The following is a 22790-nucleotide window of genomic DNA, read 5'->3' as shown; positions in this document are numbered from 1 at the left end:
ACTCAGGGAAAAGAGGGTGCAAGCTCTGGGTCACGGGAAGCTGCCCGAGGGGCGGGCTTAGTCATCGCCGGGGTCAGGGTCCTGCCCTGAGCAGCAGGGCACCGGGCACTCTGGAGAGACGCGCCATGCCGAGAGGCGCCCAGACCTGGGCCAGAAAGTGTGCCCAGCTCGGGCAATGCTTACGCCTTCTTTAGAGGACCAGCCCCACATTTATGCCTGCGTGGGGGATAGTAAAGGGTGGGCTCCTTAGCCCGCAGACTTCCCCAGCTGTCTGGGAGGGCACGTGCATGCGGCTCCTCCCTGACCCTGCCCAGGCGGCCGCCTGCCTCTGCCTCCTCCGGGACGGGACACCTTTCCAGGTGGGAAGGGAATTCCAATGCAGGGAGCGCCCCCCCGGGAGGCAGGAAGAACACAAGGCTCCACTGGGTCATTAGGAGGTGACGTGGCAGAACAGAAAGAGCCCGGAACGCAGAACCTAGGGTCTGCAGAGGCGGCTTCCAGGGGCGACCCCCACCCCCTCTCCCTCGCCCCCCCACCCCCCTCCCCTCCTCATCTTCTCCTCCCATCCCTCCCTTTCGCAGCTTTACTGAGATGTAATTCACATACCATGTAATTCATCCATTTAAGTCCCACGATTCGGTGGGTTTTTTAGCGCATTCCCAGAGTTGTGCAAGCATTAGGTGGTTCAGCTTTAGGACGTTCCGTCACCCCCGTGACACACTCCGTGGTTCGGCTAACACTCCGGACCCCTCCCTCCTCTCTCATTCCCTCCTCTGACAGAGGCTGGGGCACCCTTCTAGGCTCTGTTCAGGACTTCCATTTGTGATCATGTATGTTAACATGTTCCTTCATGTTCCACGTAGGTTCAAGTGACTTGGATGAGGGACACGTCACAGATATTCCAGAACAGGCCACTCCCGTCACTGTCTCGGGAGTAGAGCATCCCTCCCAGACCCCGAGGGAGGGAACCTCTGACACTATAGATATAGAGCCACCTTACAGTTAATAGGCATCTGAACTCAGGTGCTGGCTGCTCAAGAAGGATTTATGCCCATGAGGATTTCCACCTCAAGAATTTAACTGTTAGATATGCATAAATATGCTAACACAAATCTTTAAGTTCTATGCGAGTATAAGGTATTACTGACCCTAACCAAGCAGATGATTAGACTAGATCCCGTTTATTTCCACCCATCCATCCATTTTTCATTATTCAGTTAATATTTATGGGCATCTACAATGTGTCAGACATTCCTCCAAACTGGGAGTGAATTTCACACCATGCTAAGCACGTAGGAAGACCCAGCCAACATATATTATTTGTCACTGAAAATGTCGCTTTTTGAGGTGTTTAGCCATGAAAGGTTGGCAGCCAGAAAGGCAATTTTTAGCTTTTCTTTTCCAAATGTTGTTTTTATTGGAACGTTTTTCAACCTCTTAAATTAGCTTAGGAAGATAAATGAGTAAACTTTGCTCCACTAATTTATTCTTCAAAAACTCAACATGATTGATGCCATGTTTGCTTATTGCTCAAAAAAGCAAAATCAGAATGGATTGCATGGTAACTTTGAGATATAGTATGTCCAGATGGTTGTATTCTTTCTTAATCATTTTTCTTACCCATCCATCTGCACCCTGGAGATGGTTCATCACACAGTCTGCCATGGATTCTTTAAAATCAATGAATAAATAGAGACAGAAAAGTGGGGGAAGTGCTCTAACTAGTGCAAAGCACACAGACCTCTGCGTGGTCCCGCCCTCCCTCTCTCTTTCTTTCACATCCGCACACACTCATGCTCACGTGCACGTGTCTACCACTAAGAATTCAGAATAATCCAGCCAACTGTGGAAAATCACTTGAGGACCACGAACTAGGTCTTAGGCTCAGTGCAGAGAGCATGGCTGGCCGTCCCTGGTGTGCGAAGGCAGGGTGCAGGCCTGGGCCTCCGAAGGGAGAGCGTGCTCCGCAAGGAGTTCCATGGGGCGGGCGCGCTGGGCAGTCAGCAGACCGAACTCCCTGGGGTGTGCTTCTCTCTGCTCTCCCAGAGCCCTTCCAGCTCCTTAAGTTAGTTGGAGATTTTCTTCTCCTTTGACCAGAGCAGGAGATTACTCTTCAAACAAAAGTTACGCAGCCACGTGTCCTTGACCAACCCTTTACCCACTTGGGGCCTGTTTGTCTGAGGGCTGCAGTGGCAAAGGGGCACAAACTGAATGGCTTAGAGGCCCCGAAATCCATTCTTGCACAGTCTGAAGGCCAGGAGCCCTAAGGCACAGTGTGGACGGGGCCACACTCCTCCGAAAACTGTTGGGGAAGGTCCTTCCTTGCCTCGTCCAGCTTCCGGTGGTGGCACACAGTTCCTAGTGTCCGTGGCTTGTGCATGTGGCCTCCAGTGTCTGCCCCCACTGTCACGTGGCCTTGCCCCGAGGGCTGTTCTGTGTCTCTCCTCCTACAAAGACACGGGTGAATGCTGAGCTTCCTCTGTCCCTTTCTGCAGTGGCGGTATTACAATCCACCCAGTCACACAAGCTGGAAACCTGCCACAGGATCTCAGAGGTCAACTAGCCAAAGCCATTTGCTGTGGGTCAGATCATTCCCCCAAAAAGATGTGCTAAAGTACTAACTCCCAGGCCCTGTGAATGTGACCTCATTTGCACATAAGGCTGTTTGCAGATATAATTGAGTTAAAATAAGATCATTCTCAGTTAGGGTGGGACTTAATCCAATAGCTGGTGTCTATAAGAAGAGGAGAAACTCAGAGAACAGACGTGCAGAGAAAAAGCCGCATGCCGAGATCGGTGCCAGGCTGAGACACATGACATGCGGCTTCGTGCTCTTCCCTGGTAGTTCCTGTTGGTCAGGTGCTTATGTGAAGGGGTGGGTTGTGCATAAACCCAAGCTGGGCATTTGCTAGACTGGAGCAGAGAAAGAATTGAATTGTGCAAGAGAATCTAGTCAATGGGGGGCCCAAGTGAGCCATTGAAGAAGGGACCCCACTGGGGGGGAAGTTGGCGGAGTATATCGCTGAGTCCAGGCGCGAGGCGAGCGTTACTATTCTCACCGTACACACGTGAGGAAGCAAAACAAGTCTTTCCATTCCCCGGAGCCCTCCTGCTGGTGAGCAGCAGAATTCAAATTAAATTCACAGCCTCGTGGAACTCTTTCCTTCACATCCCAGCTTCCTCCCCTGTGTGAGTCTCTGGTTTTCCTAAGCACCCTGTGCAGCACCTTTGGGAGGCGACTCACTGTGCCCATCATAGATCCTTCGTTCGCCTTACGGAGATGAAGATTCATTAGCGAGAAAAAAAGCAATCATGGTACTTCTTCAGTGTGTTAGTTGTTTGTAAAGAAATGGTTGTTTCTCTCGGTTTTCGTGACTGTCTCGTGGCGGAGAGGGTACCTCTTCTCCCCATTGCTCCTCTGGCGAAGTGAAGACTGCCCTGAGAGCTGCCCCCAGCCCCGGGGTTTGTGTGTCGTGAAGCTGGATGGAACATGGGCCACACTTCCCCTCTCTAGCCGGTGTTTTTCCTGTTTCCCTTTGCTGCCTTCATGCTGCGGAAGTGTGTGTAGTATGTTGGCGATGAGGGGAAGGAAATGCATGTTAGCTTTAGAGGAGGAGGAGGTCTGTGCACAGATGTGCAAAGGTATTAAGTCAGACTGCATGCCTGACCGTGGTGTATCGGCCCTGGTGCTCATACAATCTCCTGGGGCACTTTATCCACTTGGAGGTACTGTTTCCAGCTTGCATTTATGGGAATTTACACTTATTAGGGTAAAAAGAGGTTAATGCCCCACTGTTCCTTAATATCTTAGACACCTTCTGGAAATCATAATCTAACAATGTGAATTTCAATATTAAGCCTGTGGAATTTGGATCTTTTTTTCTGATGTCCTACTCTATCCTCTGTGCTTGGGAAATTCTAATAAACCCAGACCAAGTGAATGCGTTCGGTTTGTCTTTAACCCTGCAACTGCATTTTACTTAGTGCCACCTCCGAAAGCCAGCCATAGTCTCTCTCACATGTTGTCTTTCCAATGCACATGTGCGTCTGCTGTGCTACATGTGGAGGGAAGGGTGTTTTTTTTTCAATTCAATATCAAGGTCATAGTATGTTGGGAGGAAAATTCTCCAGCATTTCATTCCTTTCCATAATAATTTTGATAGCGAAGGAGATACAAGCTGTTAAAATTATTTGTATTTTTTAGCTTTTTATTTTGAAATTTGGACCAAAAGGAGTTAAAAAAAATAGACAAAGAATTCTCCCATATTCCTCACTCCACTTCTCCACCTAGTGTATTTTATAACCAGAGTATAATTTTCAAGAACAGGAGGCTAACTTTGGTACAATGTTACTAGTTCATCTACTGACCTTATTTGAATGTCACCAATTCTACTAACATTTCTTTTCTCCCTCAGGGTCCCAGATTCCTTTAGATGTTATTTCTCCTTAATCCCATTCAGTCTGTAACTTTCTTCGTCATGAATGACCTTGACACTCTCAAAGATTACTATTTTGTAATCTTTGAGATTACAACATAGGTCCACTGTTTTGTAGAGTGTGTTGCAGGGTGGGTTTGTCTGTTTTCTAACGATTGAGTGAAGTTATTCATTTTTGGTAAAAGCACCCCATATATGTGATGCTTTGCCCTCACTGCGTCACACCAAGGGGATCGTGATGTCGGTGTGTCTTATTGCCGCTGACAGTGACCCCGGATCTCTTGCGTAAGTTGCTGTCTGCAGGGTTTCTCTGCTGTAAAGGTGCAGTCTTCCCCTTTGGGGTGGATCAGCACCTTGGGGGAGATACTTTGAGACGATGCAAATCCTGTTCGTCTTCAGACCTTCACACACTAACTTTAGCATCCATCAGTGCGCCTTGTCTGCAGCATCCATGACTGTGGTGGTAGTCCTGGGATGGGGGTGGAGCTCTCCTTCCTTCCTTCTACATTTATTAATTGGAATTAACTTGTAATGAAGATCTAGTTCTCCTTCCTCATCTGGTCATTGATTTCTATTAGCATGGACTCATGGATATTTGTTTTATTCTGCAGCTTAATCCAATACTATCATTTATTATTTCAGTGTTCAAATTATTCCAGCTTTGACCATGGGAAACCCCACTAGGCCACTTTCTGTGTTCTTTCAACAATGCTCTATCTTTTTTGAGTATATTTCCATATCCTCTGGCCTATAGGATGTTCCAATCTCATCCCTGTATTTTTCCTGTTCCAGCCTGGATATCATGACTTCTCATAGGATCCCTGTTTACTTTTATTGGAAGATGGTACTTAGAGACCAAGATATGGGCACTCAGTGTGCTCACTGTTACTGGAGATCATTGGTTCTAGGCTTCTCCATGAACAGAGTAAGGACATGCATGTTATGTACACTGACCTGTGGATACACCAATATCTATAGTTTGGATCTAACCTGTGTATATATTAAAAGTCACAAATTTATACTGATTCCTGTGATTTCAGTGCAACACCAACACACTTATTTTAGCCTACCCCTTTTCCTTATACCTCTTTTCTCCATGAGTGAGAAACCTGGCTTTTATTACCTCTACTATATGTATATATTTGCATAGTACACACATAAAGTGATTTCAGGACTGCAAGCCTATGCCCCTGTGAGGTGCATTTATGCACTAGATGACAACAGTCCTTTTCATCTTCGGCTTCACGGCATGCAGTCAAGACCCTGTTTCCCAAGTTGCTTACATAGGTTCTGTTCTTACCCACCCCCTTCCGTACAACTTTGTCATAAGGTTTTGTTCTTTTGTTGCTGTTCCTATTCCATTTTGGGTTCCCCACATTCTGGTTGTTTCTTTCTAAAATTTTTCTTTTCTTTTTGGAATGCATGAAGAGTATGAAACCCTACTCTGACCTAGCCTCAGTATTATACCAATAAATATACTCAGGGAAGGATTTCTCCTTCATCATCCCAGCCATTCCATCCCAGTCCCCCTTCTCTACACTCACCCCCTATATGTAACCAATCTCTGGTTTCTGGTTCATGCTTCCTGTATTTCTTTTTTTCACAAATGAGATTCATGTATATCTTCTTATATCCCTTTCATATATGATGGATCACATACTATAGATATTCTACTGGGCTTTGCAAAACTCCTGGGAATCTCTCTGTATCAGTTTATGGAGATCTTTGTTCTTGGAGTATGTACATATTCCATTGCATGAATGTACCGCAGTTTTACTCAACCACGTGTTTCCAATATTTTGTACTTATAAGGCTGCAATGACTATAATCTTCTGCACACATATTTTCGTATTGTTGGAGATGTATCTTCTATGAAATGTCCTAGGTCAAAGTTAAGTGTGCATTTTAGTAGGTATTACCAAGTTTCCCTCTAAAAGATTGTACCAGTTTGCATCCCCACCAGCAAAGTGTGAGAATTTAGAAAGCCTTTCCCTACACAAGGTTAAAGAGGTCATCACCCATGTTTATGAAAACACTTTGAAACATTGAAAATATTCCGGTAGGGTTTGTTGACATTCATTTGGGGCCTGGACTTTCAAGACCCTCTGGCTCTCCTAACGTGGCATCCGCCTGCCCTGCTGATTCCTGTTATCATGATGGTCCCTCCCAGGGCACTTCGTCACCCATCTCCAGACTTCCTGGTTTCTCCAGAACCAGGGACACCGTCTAAAGCTACCCAGGGGCCCTGCAGACTGGCTTGGCTTCCCCAACCCTTTTTACTCTTGAATGTATTCTCTTTTGTCCAGGTAGTACTATTAAGCACTTACTTTAGAATTTTCTTCTGATTCAAGCCCTGAATCAGTACTCACTTCACCTCCCTTCCCTTCTTGCCTCATCTTTTTTCAAGCAACTCCTAAAATCCACTGTTCTCCTTTTCCAAATGCCCTTCACCATAGTCTTTGTACTGATGAAGGAGCGCATTCATAGCTATATCTTCTGCATAAGAAACTTGATAGCCACGTGATAGGGTGCCCCCCTGACAGGCTGGCCTGTTCAGCAGACCACAGACACAGTTCTCCTGGGGAAGGGAGTCATCTGCAAGAAACAGGAAGTGAGTCTTTTCTGTACATCTGTACATTGTAGACAATGATAGCCACAAAATATGCTGAAATATTTAGTATGTATTAAAGTGTAAGTGTTTTCCATCTTTCCTTATGTTTTCATTCATTATGACCTTTATTTAAGTACATCAGCAGGAATTTGTTAGTGCGGTATTTTGCATATCAATAAATTAAGAATGAAAAACGTGATGTTTAAAAGGAAAAAATCTTTCTCTTGATTTTCCTCTTGTCTCCTCTCTCTCCCTCCCTCCTTCCCTCCCTTCCTGCCTATCAGCACAAACCCAAGGGTGGAATCTGTCCTGAGGCTACTAGTTTTGGAAGGTCAGAATGACCTGGCATTATGCTTAGAAAAAACCTACCTACCAGGAAAGTCAAAGATGGAGAAATAAGTCATGGGAATTTATTACTGCATAGCTATGCATTTCCATTTTTAATTTTCACTATTAGAGATATTTTAAACATTGATCTACAGACCTCTCTGCATGTGCTCCCTTGATGAATATTTACTGTTTGGGTTAAGCAGTAATGGACTATTTGAGCTTCATGTAAATTATGTATATCTGAAGAAATCTAGTGGAGGCTGAATGAGACACATTATTTAATGACTCAAGCTCCTGAAATTGGTGCAATGGAAGAAGAAGGGAGTAACTTTCAGCTGGAGGATAAATCACAGCATCTTCAATTCTTGCTTCCCACCATTTTGCTTTATTTCTTTTCTTTCAGAGACCCTCAAAGTCTAGATCCACCGGAAGTCAGCAACGCGAAGCTTCAGTATGCAGGATGGGGTCCTAAAGGCCAACAACTGGTGAGCACATCAAGTTCAAGCACATTTTGATATTGATGAAGTTTACATTTGATAGACTGAGTGTGTCTCACTATACTCAGACGTCTAAGTCCTCGCATGAATTGAATTTAGGGAAAGTACATGTAAATATCTGCATATGTGAAATGGTTATTTCTTCCTCATTAGAGAATTCTCTTGAAATTAGAAGAGCTTATACTTTGGTTCCCACAACTGGAACCTTAGCCTTAAGTGGTCCCCAACTGTAGCTGTGTGTGTCCAGACCACAGATTTACTGTGAACTCAGAGATAATCCTCATCAAAGGACTGCAAATGGGATTTATTAGAATCATGGCATCATTGAAATGTTCTCTTGTTTTGCCTGTGGAACTCTGGCTCTTTTCTCTGAAGGGCTTTTTGAAGGAAGTATATTTGCTGGCTGGGGGGCTGGGCATCCTGCAAGTAGCAGTGATGTACCTGAGTCCCCACCTCCCACAGCCGCTCGGCCCTTAGCCTCACATCCAGCATCTTTGTGGATTTCCCCTCAAAGTGGCAAAAACAGATGTTCTGAGAAACGGGATGGCAAGGATGGTGCAGTGCCCAGGGCTCTGAGCTTGTGGTTAGGAGGCGGGGTTCTCATCCTGGTGTCGGTGATGGGCGACACCGCACCTCCCTCTCAGACTGCAGTGGGCTGGCCCAGCTACCGAGAGGAAGATTTGGATAGGACAACCTCTCGGGTTTATCCCAACTTCAGCACTACATTGTCTAAAACCAGATGTTTGTCAACTCTGCTCCGCTGTCTTTGACAAGTTATATCGCCCTTTGTAGAAAGTCCCTGCATGTTGAAGGCCAAGTGATATAGTTGCTGTATTCACGTCACTATTTTCTTCTGCTTTTTAAGCTGATGAACTAAAGCTGCATTATTAAAACTTTTTTCCTAAAATAGCACAGAAAATAATCACATTTCGAAAGCTTGGGGTAGGATTGTATTGGGTGGGCTAGCTACTATCTTCGGCATTAAAATAGTCTTATTTTTTCTAACAGTGTGATTATGTTTTCCTGGTTGCATTTTAATTCCATTGCCTTGAATCGAGTCAAGGAACTGGGGGATGTAGGCCCCAAAACCATTTTACCAATTACCAAAGTATCCCTTGTGCTGCACCTTTACCAGTCAGAGATTTTGCAAAGCACATTTAACGATAAAAATCAGAGTGTGACAGGTCGGGGGGACTTGGCAGAGGGATACCAACCCATCAGTTCCGTCACACTGAGGAGATAAAAACCCGTCTTTCCTCAAAGGTGCTCTTAACAAGGAAAAACTGCAATTTCATAGGAGACTGTAGAAGACCCAAGTGTTTAAAACTCTTGTGACTTAATCTCTAATAGTTGCCTTTAAATCCCTCTGAAAATCTATGATTGAAGATGTTTCCAGAATGCAGGTCTTACCCATAGCCGTCAAATCATCCTGTGACAGTGACTTTGAGCCTCCATAGAGGGGACTCCCTGTCCTCCACGAGTCCTGCAGGCAATGCACCACCCACCACCTCACACCCCGGCCCCACCCCACCACCCCCTGGTACCCCAGCCCTACCACACCACCCCCTGGCACCCTGGCCCTACCACCTCACACCCAGGCTCCACCCTACCACCCCCTCGCACCACCTTCTGGCACCCCCACCCCACCCCCTCGCACCCCAGCCCACCGCACCACCTCCTCACCCCACATCCTTGCACCACCTCCTTGCACCCTGGCTTCATCCTGCCCCTCAGGGAAGCACGTGGGGAGTGGGCAGCCTTCCTGCGTGGTCATTGTTCAGGCTCCGTATAGTCATCAGGAAAAGCACGCAGTGGCTTGAACATTGGCCAAGCTCTCTTTCCACCAGAATGGCTGCCTCTGTCCTGTCACCCAGTGGTTACCACTAAGCTCCTAGGCTCACCCCCCGGCCTGTGGGAGGGGCCAGATGCGGTGACCGAGGCCCTGCCCACTGACCCCGTCCATGGAGAGGGCTGTGCAGTTTCAGCAGAGTTAGCCCACAGCTGCCCGAGGAGGGTGGTGTGCAGGCCCGCCCCTGCCCACGGGCTCTGGAGGATGGCAAGAACTTGGAGGCAGAGGGGTACTGGGTTGATGTCTCCAGCCTGTGGAATTAATACGCCAGCCCTCCCGCCGGAACCTGCTGAAGCTGCCGCCACCACTGGGCTTTACACAAGACAAAACAGCAAAGCTCAGCGGTGTCACCTCCCTGACTCCCCTCCCCACCCCGCATGGCCCACCACCTCGTTCCGCAGACGGCTGTTGTGCTCACTCGCCTCACGTTGTCGTGTGCCCCATGCATTCAATGGCCTTCAGGCTAAGCATATCCTCTGCGCTGGGTGTTCATCGCGACACCTCGTACTCGGTGATTATTTGTTGCAGTCAAAACTGAATGCATGAGCAGACTGACTGATTAGTCACCACATTCTTGTGGTCCAGCCATTAAACATCAAATAATTGCATGGAGGCAAATAGCCAGAATCTCCTTGTATGTGTCGGATATCCTAATAGAAAGGGAAGTTCCGCTTCCTTTTTGCTTCTAGGAAATTAAGGGTCCGTTAAGTAGTGATTGCTAATATTTGGGCTTAGAATCAAAAGTGCAAATGTACTGATGGAATTTCTGAGGTTTTAAACTTGTTTAAACTTCGGGATTTTTTATTAAATGGTTCTTGTATGAGTGTAATAGGCAGCATAAATCATCTTTGAGCAAGCAGCCTGTATGTTACAGGGTCAGCAAACCTTTTGTGTACAGGGTCAGGTAGTAAGCGTTTTAGGCTTTGGAGGCCCACATGAACTCCATCTCAACTACACTTGCTGTTGTGGAAAGAAAGCAGTTGCAGGCAATACAGAAGCAATGGACATTGTTTTGTTCCAAAAAAACTTTATTTACAAAAACAAGTGTTGGGGCCTGCAGGCTGTAGGTTGCGGACCCTTGATTTAGGAGGTGGTCGGCTGTCGTGCTGTCAGTGAGGGAAAGCCTGGCCCCTGGGCCCGCACCCTGTGACTGGCGCTCCTGGTGCACTCTCTCTCGGCAGAGGAAATCCACAACCCGGGAACAGGCCGCGCAAACACTAACAAATCCCTCTGCGCCATTTCATTGTAAAACATAAACATCGCTCCCCAAAGGAAATCTACTCTAATTATAATTAGTCAGACTGAAGTGAGTAGTTCTCCTTCGTGAGCTGAGAACACAGCTGCAGGGAACATTCACAAAAAGCCTTCCAAGCACCATCACCTCGTGGGAGGGATTCCAGCAGTGCATTAGCTCTGGACTCAAAATCACAGGAAGGTGACAGCCAGCACCAGGCATGGGGTAGACGCGGTTTCTCCAGGGCCTCTGTGTGGCCTCCAGTTACCTTGTAGAATAAATCTGCCTGACCTTCAGATCACAGATGTCCACCTGGCCCATGCATTGTTAGAGGTCATGGAAAACCTTGAGGATGAGGAGATTCACTTCTCAGGTGGTGCTGGTCTGTGATCTTAATTGTTCTTGAGGGACAATTATGTTATTTCCTGAATTTGAATTATCTGCGGAGCCTAGAAATAGGAAAGTGGACTTGGCTTGGTTAGCTGGGACCAAACCAGGAGATATATGTAAAATGCTCAGCCTCCTCACAGCCCCACCTCCAGTCTTCATGTAGTCAGTATATACATAGTAATTTGCATTAAAAACATGAGCTATTTCAAAATTTTTCTCCATTTATCCTCTGCTGATGAATCTCTGCCTAAGTTGAGAACATCTGACTTTCTATTCTTTGATCTTTCTGAGACTCCCTGCCCGCCATGTGTGTTTGTCCATTTATATGAGGTTTTGTCTCTGCTAACCTAGAATATGATTAAATTGTCTGTTTAGAAATATCCTTTCATTTCCTGGTGTGTCATCTCCGCTAGAGACATCTAATATGAACAGACGCTGAGGGCAGCTGCCGCGGCCCCGGCAGGGTGGTCGAGCCGGGGAATGTGCACATGTAGGGAACTTGGGTGAATTTGCTATGTAACAGTTTTCTTTGGAACCAAGTGCCATGGACACTTCCGCATATTCGACTACAGAGCATTGGACAGCATGAAGAATCCGAGGCAGGACCTTCCACCAGTACCTCCTGAGATCAGAGAGTGAGAGCAGGGGCCTCTCCTTGCCTGGCCGCACCATGGTGGTCTCGGGTGAACAGCCTTGAAAGGGATTTTAGTAAGTCCACCGGGGGGTCTTCAGGTCAGAGACCTTTTGGAAGGTGACGGATGAGGAGGGCGGGCAGCGGCAGCTGGGAGCCTGTGGGAGCTGGGACTGGGCTGTCCCGCGGGGGTGTGGGGGTGACAGCAGCCCCAGAGGAAGAAGCCAAGAACACCCCCAGGCTCTGCTCGCTGCTTGGAAGGGGCCGTGGCCGCACGCAGCCCACCAGGGCATAGAGGCCCCAGTGGGAGGCCGCTGCTCTGTGTCCCTGGACACAACAAGAGAACAAGAAAGTATGTTCATCACTAGAATGGGGGGGTTTCTGCTACACTTTATGAAGAGCTGCCTGATCACATGGCCCCTTAGGCGCTTGCATGCCTTTCCTGGGGAGTCGTGGAGAGAGCAGCTCATCGGTGAGTCAGGGAGCCCTGCCCAACTGCTCCTGCACACGTGGCTCTGCTGACAAGCCACAGGGGCCGGGCAGACTGGACTCCAGGGCGCAGCCTGTTCCGGGAGCCCCCGAGGTGACACAGCCGAGCAGCGTCTGCCAGCAGATGAGAAGGGCCCAGAGGCCCGTCCTGTCGACAGGCAGTTCCGTCTGTTCACACCCTTGCTTCCTGTTCAGCAAATTCCTAAGGAACCTTCCTGATCCGGACTGCTGCCAACCGGGAACGAGGAAGGAGGGCGTGGCAGGGCCTCCTGCTAAGACCTGGACTGGGCCTTGTTCAGCAGACTAACCGGGCTGTTGCCGACGCTCTCCAGCCCCACGTCCCCCGGCCCCTCCTCCTGGGAACCTTGCACTGCCTCCCCCGAGTCACCCGCCTTGGGCACCTGCGCGTGAGTCCTGGGCCAGCCTCTGCCTGAGCGATTGTCCACCTTACGCCTGTGACGTACTGCTTGGCTGTCAAAGGACCGAGTTGATTCTACGGAAACTAAGCTTTCAAACACAACTTCTTATGAGTCCATCATTGTTGTTTTTCCACCTACTTAACAGCACATTTTACCACAGGAGGTTATTTTCCCTCCTCGCATGTCAACAGCAAAAGAGAGTGAGGATCTCACGTTGCCCCTTCACTGCGTCGGCCCACACTGCCCCCCACCACCCCGCTAGACAGGTGCCTTGGTACATTGTTCTATGAGTCAGTGGAGGATTCAGCAGAATCTAAGCTGAAGGTTCTTGTACTCACCCTGGGTCATGTCATAGCACTCAAATTTCTGCATTAAAAAAGGGGATTTTAAAAATAGCCCATTAACACTGTAAAAATTCATGCTATTGAAATGTCAGTAATTCAGCATAAGATACTGGATAAAGAGGTTGCTCTTGGAACACCAAAATGCTTTGTTACACGGAATAAAGGGCAATCACTACCAGATCTGGGGACTGGGATGCATTTGCTTTGTGCATCTCTCGGGTACAGGCATCTGCAAGACGGGTAGCAGCCAGGGTGGACCGTCAGCTCTCAGTGTGACAGCAAAGTCCAGACAGGACTGAATGAGTGGCGCCCTCCAGCAGCCCCGGGCACACAAAGGCGTGGGCAGGGACAGCTGGGACACCTGCCACCGTGCCATGACCAGACAACAGGAACCCAGAAGCCAACCCAACTTTGAACTTAGAAGTCCCCATCCAGAAACCCCATTGCAGTGTTACAGCCACTTCATCCGTCTCAGTAGCTGAAGGTCCTAATTTTGAGCCTTAGAAGGAAAAGAAAGTTCTGTTTCCTTGTTTTTCAAGGGTCACTGATAACAAAAGCTTCAGTATCGAAAGGGCTGCATTCAGAAGTCGGTTCCCTTACTAAAGGCACGATTGTGATGAAGATAATCTCTGAAGCCCCGGTCTCCTCACCTGTGAAATGAGAGTACTGTGTATCCTACAGGCGCCACTGTGTGGATGAAGTCAGTCTGTGTAAAGCACATGGCATGGAGCCCAGTATAAAGAACATACTCGATAAATGATGACTTTTATTGTTGTTGCTATTAGATTCTTACCTGACTTGACCAAAATGTCGAGAATGAGAAACACAATAAGAGTTTTATCAAATGAAAGTTTGGTGTGAGTCCGAGGAGTTTGGCTGCACCAGAAAGAGCAGGAAATGCAATGCAGGCTGTGGCACGGGGTCTCGGGGGCGGCCCAGGGCTCCATCGCTTCCACTCCTCTGTCGCAGCGGGAGAGGGATGCTGTTCTGACAGCACACCACCAATTCCCATTCCTCTAAGCCTGTAGCTCCACATAGGTTTGCAAGTGTTCTCTTTGGAAAAAGCCATTATCGGGTGACAGCAGTTCCCCGGCTCTGATGCCACCCCAGAAGTTATCCCTTCAACAGACAGGATATGTTCCTTATGAAAAGCCTGGCCCCATTAGATCCCCAGAATTTACTCATCTTCCAACTGGAAGTTTGTGCCTTTGACCAACATGTCCCCCTTTCCTCCACCCTCAGCCCCTGGGAGCCGCCATTCCGCTCTTGGTTTCTGTGAGTTCAGATTTTTTAGATTCCACATATAAGTGAAATCACAACGTCTTTCTCTGTCTCACTTACGAAATGGTAATTATGGGATGGGTTTGAGGTGGTATCTAACACTGTGGTGGTAATCGTTTTGCAATAGAGAAGTGTATCAAGTCAACACGGTGTCCACCTTAAACTTACACAATGTTATGTGTCCATTATCTTTCAATAACACTGGGGGCGAAAAACTTTTTTAAAAAAGCCCGCTTCCTCCTCCCAGTCCTGGGATCTCTAGCTGATCAGAGGCTCTTTCTCCTTACGGGGCAGCCAGCAGTGAGCTGACCAGAAGTGGGATGAGCTGCCTCCCCAAGGTCACCCCTGCCCTCAAGGGCATGACTGGTCACCTAGTTCCCAGTAGCAAAGGGGGCAGGGGGCATTTCGTTGACATTGACAAGTCCAATGAAGGGAGAAAGATTGATCTTTCCAGCAAGAGGAAATTATTTAATGAAATGTCACAGGCATGGAGAGGGCCAGACTGAAGTGACATCCCATTAATAACTTATAAAAGCCTCTAATCAGTTTGGGTTAATTTGGTATTCATTGTAACAGCATTCATCACGGGCACCAAAGTCCATGACAGTAGCCAAGAAATTAATATCGCCGGGATGGAAATTGCCTATGTATCCTCAAATAATGGATGGGGAGCCGGGTTAGTGAGTGATTTACTAGCACCAAGGGTGCCCTCCACAGTGAACACAGAGTGTTATCACTTCATGGCTCTGGGGGACTCAGTGACTGTTAAATTCACCTGCTCTTAATTAAGAAGCTGAATTGGGAGCATTTAACCTGAATGGATGGGGCTCCGCACCACCTGACGGTCTTCAAGAATGGAAAGAATTAGGGAGTGACTTTTGGGGTTTTTTCCCTTGACCAGCAGGCTCTCTGAAGACATGGAGTCTTCAAAACGCAAAAGCAACTTCCTAACTGTAGGATGACAGAGAAAGTAAGGAAAATAATGAAAACAGTGAGTCGTGGCATTTCTTTAACTGTTGTCATGCTATATGGACACAGGGGAGGGCTATATAAGAAAACACATTCTTGAGACCATACAAAAATATGTAGTTGGAGTCATAAAGACTTTTCTACATTTTAGCACAGAAATCCCTTCTAACAAGAAGTCACAAGTGATATAAATACATTTGTAACACTTACCTACAATAATTTAAAAGGCGTACATATACTAAACCTTTGTAGGAGAGCAATTTAGTCCATTGATAGGATGAGCTATTATACAACCATTGGAAACTAATAGACTGCAGTGACCATGGGAAATAGATCATCTATTAAATAAAACTGAAAATAAGCTGTTTGGTATATGTTTGCATATGGGAAAAGATTCACACTATGAGCATTTTACCCACTTCTAAAAGTTTCTTGGATACAACAACATTATGTATTCATTAAAAATGAAAAAGAAAAGAGAAGTTGTTGTCAGATAGGAGGTTTAGGAATTCCACCCAACGGCCATGTACTCAGGCCGTGCAGTGTGGGGCTTTAGGGGTGCAAACATTAGGAAGCCGGTCGAGAGAAAGATGGGAGTGTCTTCAGTGCCCCTGGGCTCAAAGCGCTGTCTGTGCAAATGTGTCCTTTCTCCCCGGCCCTACTGCCAGCCCGCAAGAGGCATTTCCCAGAACTCACTCGTAAGCCAAAGCTTTAAGGAGAAGGAGGATATAGGGTTGAAAACCAGGTCTGACTGTTGGTCTGTGAGGGCAAACCATGTTCTCATCCTCATCACAGCCTCCCTCACGCAACTGTGATGGAGAACAGTGTGTTATTTCTTAGGAAGAATCTAATTTAGAAGGTGCCCAAGTCATCCGTGGGGATATTAGGTTAGAGAATTTCAGAATAATCTATCAAATAGAAGTTAAAAGCAGGACCAGAGCTCTACATTAAGAAAGAGTGCATTTAATGATAGATTGCTTAGACAATGTAACAAGGCAGTTATAAATTAAGATAACCTTGTTAGACATTTAGGATGGGGACGGGGGGATGGCTGCAGAGGCCACAGTTACATTTGCAGCCATGGGCAGACCCATCATTCCCCATTACATACAGAGAGCAGGTTCTGGACATTTGGAGAGCTTTTCAGTAGCCTAGGAGGTGATCTACGCTATTTGTGCTGCTAAGAATTCTTCTGACTGCCCATAATGGGCTTTTGTAGACTATTTTGTGGCCTTCTCCCATCTGAGGAGAGGGAACATCTCTTTATCATAATTCCTAAAATGTTGCACAGTTGCACAGTATCGAGGTAACAGTTCTGTCTCCATCTGTGTAGCAGTGAATGGTAGCTGCCTTTGTTTTATTATTCAACTGTCTCACTTTTGAATAACTTTATTTCCCTGACCAAACATAAGCTGTTCAAGGACAAAGAATTTTTTCATTACATTTTGAACTTCCACAGCCCATCACTCCAAATTGAACCAAGAACAGGTGCTCAACAAATACTTGTAATGAAGGATTTCCAGAAGGGAAGTAAAATTAAATGTCAGATTTATGGGCACAAGGTCCAAAATCCATGGAAACTGGAAAAACTTGATGTTATAACCTCGGATTTTAAGATATAACAACCTGTCTGATGCTTAACGAACTCTGCAGCTCAGATTACGAGCAACACCATAGAAGGAGTTCCAGATGTTTGAGTCAGACTTTTTTTTCTTAAAAAGTCTGTTGTGCTATGAAAGACCTCAAAACAGATGTGAGTTTTCACTATTAAAAGGTGTCAAGAAGGACAGGCTGAGCTAAGCATTCAGACCAAAGGGCCGGGGCCCCTCAGCTTTTCACAAGAACTTCAGAGGGGAGAAGCACCCCATTGTTGCCCACCGAGATGCCCGGGTGGTCAGAGGGAGCAGCAGGACCTCCCGGGGGTGCGCTCCCCGCTGTCCCCTCGTCATCGTGTCTGCAGTGAACACCACGGAGACAGGTGGCATGTGGGACAGAAAACATTCAGTGCACTTGAAACAAGTTGCTTCCGAGAACTTTTGGAGACGCTTCAGGGACGTGTAAGTCAGTTACTGGCCGGAGGTCCCTCCTGCCTTTTCTCCCAAACAGGTTCACAGGGCTCCTGCTCCGTGACGCTTCCTTAGCCCCTGTTCATTATCACAAACCAATGATAAGTACTAGGAAGTCACTAATAGTTCACTGTTTTTGAACAACTTTCTTGATACCTGTGTCTTTCTGCCCTTTGACAGCTCTGACAGGGCTGTCCCACAATCCCTGAGGGTTTCACCGTCTGACTCCGGGAACACGGCCACCTGCTCATGACAGACACTGATAAAGTGGAAATAGTTGATGAGTCAGTTCAAAACACAGATCCAGTTCTATTTTACAACCGCTTATTTTTATATATATCATGGTTAAAATCTAGGTCGGCTATTTCCACTTATAAAGAACAATTAGCAAATTAGTGAATTGATTTTTCTGTTTGTTCTTCAATTTGGAAACCTAATCATTTATCTGAACGGTTTTAGGTTTTACTATAATGGCTTTGATGACCGTTAACAGCCAGAATTATGTTTTAATTTCCTCAGTTGGGCCTGATTTAATTAGTGTAAATTAGCCATGTTGGGAAGCCAAGCCTTTTATTCGAGGCTGCCCACCAAGTGAGTGCCCACCGACCTCCCCAGGGGTCGCCCCGCGTGAGCAGCGGCTGCCGTGCTCTCCGCTGAGCTCCTCAACGGGGGCCAGACGCCGTGGTCCTGACCTGAGCTCACCTCCATTTCCGCCAAACCGTCTGTGGCCCTCCTACCATAACTGCCACCCAGCGGATGGGCCACCTCTTCCCACCCAAGTCAGAAACCAGGCAGCCTTGACCCGCAGCCTTCGTCATCCCTGTCTTAATCCACCACGTCTGTGAGTTCTCGTTTCTTGGGTGTGTTAGAACCCATCCTGTCCTCTCCCTTCTCACCATCACCTCACACCTGGATTCCAGTGAGCGCTGCCTGCTGGGTCTCCCCCTCCACAGATGTACCCCAGCTCCAGAAGGTTCTGCAACTGAGTGATCATGTCAGTTTCCCTACCTGAAACCCTCCCACCATCACATCGCCTTCAGGATACAGCCACAACTCCAATGCTCAGAGATGCTCTCCCGGCCGCCTGCCCCTCCCAGGCTGAGGACCGGCCACTGCGAAGGGTATCCAGGCCCCTGGAATATGTACCAGCTGCCCCTTCACACTCCTGTCCAGAGCACACACTCAGCCTGCCCTCTCAGCCCAGCCCCGGACCTCCTCTGCCTGGTTAAAGCCACCCTGCCTTTCGGAGTTCAGCCCAGTCCTCCCTGCCTTGAGGAAATCTCCCGGTTCCTCTCCCTGCAGCTGAGGCTGAGCCACAGACCCATCTCTCCGTCTCCGCCCTCTGTGCCATTCCCATCATCACCCTCTGTCCTGCTTCCTTCCTTCCTTCCCCAGCAGGCTAAAGCTCCCAAAGAACTTGTCCTATCGCTCATGTATTCACAGCCTGTAGCACAGACTTGACTATTAGGAGCATTGAATAAGCCTTCAGAGGCTGAAGGAGGGACTCTATCAATTAAGGCGTGTCATTTACCCAAGGTGAAAATCAATTAGTGTTTCTGCTGCAAGCATAAACCCCAGGCACAGGTGTTGTGTTTTTTCGGCATTTCACCTGCAGAGAAGTCAGCTGACCTACATCTCAGGCCATAACGTGTAACATGCGCCTGTTCCATCTTCACCTCTCCAGCCTGCGTTGAGTCATGGTTACCCCTGCCGTCATTCAAGCTCAGACTCAGCCAAATCCCCATAAACTTCCAGATTTTAGAAGAAACTGTAATTGCATGTGCATGTGTTTATTTAATTCAACTAACTTTTTCCGTAGCCATATAAGCTCGTATTTTTAAAAGTTAGCTAAGAAATGTGAATATTTAATGGCATTTGGGTCACTGAAATGTGCTCTGAAGTCACTGCTCTCTATTCGCTGAAATCTAATCACCCCAGGACAGGGCTCGTGGTGGTCGTGCTTAGTGAATTCTGTCTCTTAAATTTCCTGTGTCACTGCGATGGAAGATTAGTTAACTCCAAAGTCTTCCTTCCGAAAGGCACCGAGGAATCAAAGAATAAATCAGTCAGTCAGTGGAGAAGTAAACAGCACAATAGAACCCTGCTGAAGCCCATCTCGTCATTGTGTAGCATCAGCCACCTCCCCACACCACCGCTGAATCATATCTGAGCCATAAATCAGCATCATAACAAAGCCGGGCCGTGGAGCAGCTGGTGGGCCTGCCTCCCACCTCCTGCATCAATGTGCCAGCCTGTTTGTGATTCCCAATGAGGTGCCAGACCCTGTAAATCCTTTCTTCCAATAACACTAAAATTTTATTGGCCAGGGGTTCAGCAGTCTGATATGCATTGAGTGAAACAAAAGGGTTATGGTGTAGATCACGGCTTAGACTAATGCTTCTTAACTCCCCTGCACCGGCTTTTATAAAGACCAGAGCCTTGGCTGCCTGCCCAGAATCTGGAATATTCAGACCAGGCTGGGGCTCAGGCCTGGGTACATTGTAAAGCTCCCCAGCTGCTTCCATGTACAGCCAGATTTGAGAGCCACCGTTTTAGGTGCTGGCAGGCAGGGTGGCGACTTGATGGCCTCTTTCATAAACTTTGAAGCCTCGTGGTCACAGTGCCAACTTCATGACCAGACAAAGAATCTATGAGATTATGGTTTTACTCATCAGGCCTACAATAAAGGACCGTGTTGCATATAAGACTGCCAGTCGTTAGGACGTTCCCGGAAAACTCTCACCTCCAAACGGCAGCTGCGCCCCGCAGATCAACAGGCACTTCCAGGAGGTCCAACTGCTTCACTATAAACCTTGGTCCTGGCCAACCTCAGTTCAAAGATCAGGATGTTACAAAACTGCTTTGTTTTCTTTCTCTTCTAACCCAGGGTGAGGAGTCCACAGTGACCACAGTGATAGATGTTTGGTGCAGTATTAATCGTTTTTGTGTGATTGTTTTCCTGACCAAACCTAGAAACAATAAAGTGCATTAAGAAGACAGCCTGAACGCACAGGAGTGCCGGCTTTCAGACAGCGAGGCGTCACAACACGGCTGTGCGGGCTGGAGCGCAAAAACGAGGGAGAAGGAACCCTTTACTTGGGGTTTCCATGCTCCGGGCACCGGGCTGGCACTTTGCACATATTGTCTTTTTGAACCGTACCTCCATTCAGCAGTGAGAAAACAGAAGTTCTGAAAACAGGCATTTGCCCAAGATCACGCATCAGTGACAGTATCAGAGTCCTAACACCCTGCTGCCTTCTCTGCACCAGCCTGTGGGGGTGGTGGGGGGCTCAGGGTTCTCAGCTGAAAGGCCAGCATGACTTACCTCAGGACCACAGGAATTCACGTCTATAAAAAGTCTCTGAAAAGTGTTTAAATGCCCTGCAAACACCAAGTGTCATTATCACTGAATATTTGTGTTCAAGGCCACCCATAAGAACCTTTTTTGCAATACCTGGAGGCTGGCTGTCTCCTGACAGCTTCTGGTCTCACTGATGTAACGCCGGCTCCTTCTCCCACTAGCACCTCACGGGAGATGCAGCCGGCCTGATCTGACCTCTCTGCAGGTTCCTTAGGTGAGCTGCAGAGCCCCAGAGCAGCCCCAAACCCCGCGCGAGGCATGTCGCTCCCATGAGAGCCCGGGTCATGAGTCCAGAGCTCCTCACATTGAGTGATGCCCAGAACCCTTTTAGGGGAGGATTAAACTGAAAACCCCCGTGTCCTCTTCCCCAGAGGTGACTTAAACTTTTTTGTTGAATTTTCTACGTTCAACTACTTTTTGTTTCAGATGCATTTTATGTGTCAGTGAAATACATTATAAGGACAGAAGGATATGTATGAAGTATAGAGAATAATACCATGAACACCACTCAGCGGGAGCCACGGGACATGGCCAAGACCCCACCAGACAAACCACAGTTCAGTTTTCTTTATGCTTCCCTGCTGCTTCTTAGGAAGTTTTTTTTACTACGTACTTATGAATCCCTATAGCATTTATATTTTGAACTTAATACAACTCCTACTGTGTGTTGTGTATTCTCCTGTTGTTTGGTTTTTGCATTCAGCACCATGGTAATGGGTGGGTATGGGTGCATGTCACTATAACCACGTCCTCAGTACTGTGTGGTCGCCCCAGTACGTACATATCACAACACATTTGTCCAGGCGCCCATCCACGGATATGCAGCTTTTTTCTGGGTAGCTTTTAAATGTCTTTACAGTGTCGTGTGTACTCTTTGCTCAGGCCTCCTGACATACACATGCCAAAGTTCCTGTGGGTTTTAATTTACAGGTACCTGACTACCAATGATTTATTTCATAAACATGTTTACCATTCACGTTACATCTTCTGTAGAACAACCACTTATGACTTTCGCCTATTTGCTTTTGGGTTGTTTGTCCTTTCTTATTGATGTGTACAATTTTATGCACTTTGAATTCTGATTACTTGTCCATTTCATTGTCACCAGTATTTTCTCTCATTTATAGCTTGTCTTTTCAGTCTCACTTTGTGCAGGAAAAGATGTTCATTTCAATGAAATCAAATTTATCCACTTACCATTTGCATTTTTTATGTCTTTGAAAGAAATTCTTCCCTACCCTGAGGACATAACGATACTCTCCCATATTTTCTCCCAACAGGCTGGCAATTTCATTTGTCACAATCATGCCTTTAACCCACCTGACATTGGTTTTGGGGTAGGGTGTGCAGCATGCCTGCAGTTATGTTTCCATAGCAACAACCAATTGCTCAGAACCACTTACTGAAAGGGCCTTCCTCTCCTTCCTGAGCCTCAGGGCCACTCTGCTGTTTATTAACCTCTCCTGTGTGTGTACGTGCGGTTTGGTCTTAGACCCTCTATGGTCGTTTGTCTGTCAGTGTAACACAACCACACATTCCTCCGTAGCACAGCTTTATAGTAGGTGTGACAATATACCTACTACAGACATGCCAGCACACACCTAGTATCCTGAACACGTTCTGGAGCAGTGTCTTGGCAGTCTTGGCACTTTGCATGTGTGTGTGTGCACACATGTGTGTATGCACACACACGTGCACATACATATTGCTTAAGTTTGTTCAGTTCTTTTAAAAACACTTCTGGGAGATTCGTAGGACTTGCATTACATTTATACACCAGTTGAGGGGGAATTTGTACACTTCAGCTATTGAACTGCCCAATACTTGGTATAGTTACCAATTTATTTACTTTTTCAAAAAATGTCTTCCACTAAATTATAGTT

At 47.1% G+C, this 22790-nt stretch overlaps 1 protein-coding gene across 5 annotated transcripts in view; it reads left to right on the top strand.

Annotated features, from left to right (window-relative positions):
• The window catches only part of DPP6 (dipeptidyl peptidase like 6), an 863884-nt gene that overhangs the window by 699678 nt on the left and 141416 nt on the right, over positions 1 to 22790 (top strand). For all 5 annotated transcript variants that reach the window (XM_073238157.1, XM_073238156.1, XM_073238155.1 and 2 more), the window contains exon 7: positions 7781 to 7862. In XM_073238157.1, the coding sequence (XP_073094258.1) occupies positions 7781 to 7862 (82 nt within the window). The remainder of the gene's footprint in view (positions 1 to 7780; positions 7863 to 22790) is intronic.

The sequence above is a fragment of the Manis javanica genome, chromosome 6 (genome assembly GCF_040802235.1).
Source record: "Manis javanica isolate MJ-LG chromosome 6, MJ_LKY, whole genome shotgun sequence".
NCBI classification, from domain to species: domain Eukaryota; kingdom Metazoa; phylum Chordata; class Mammalia; order Pholidota; family Manidae; genus Manis; species Manis javanica.
This window is presented reverse-complemented; position numbering and strand designations above follow the sequence as displayed.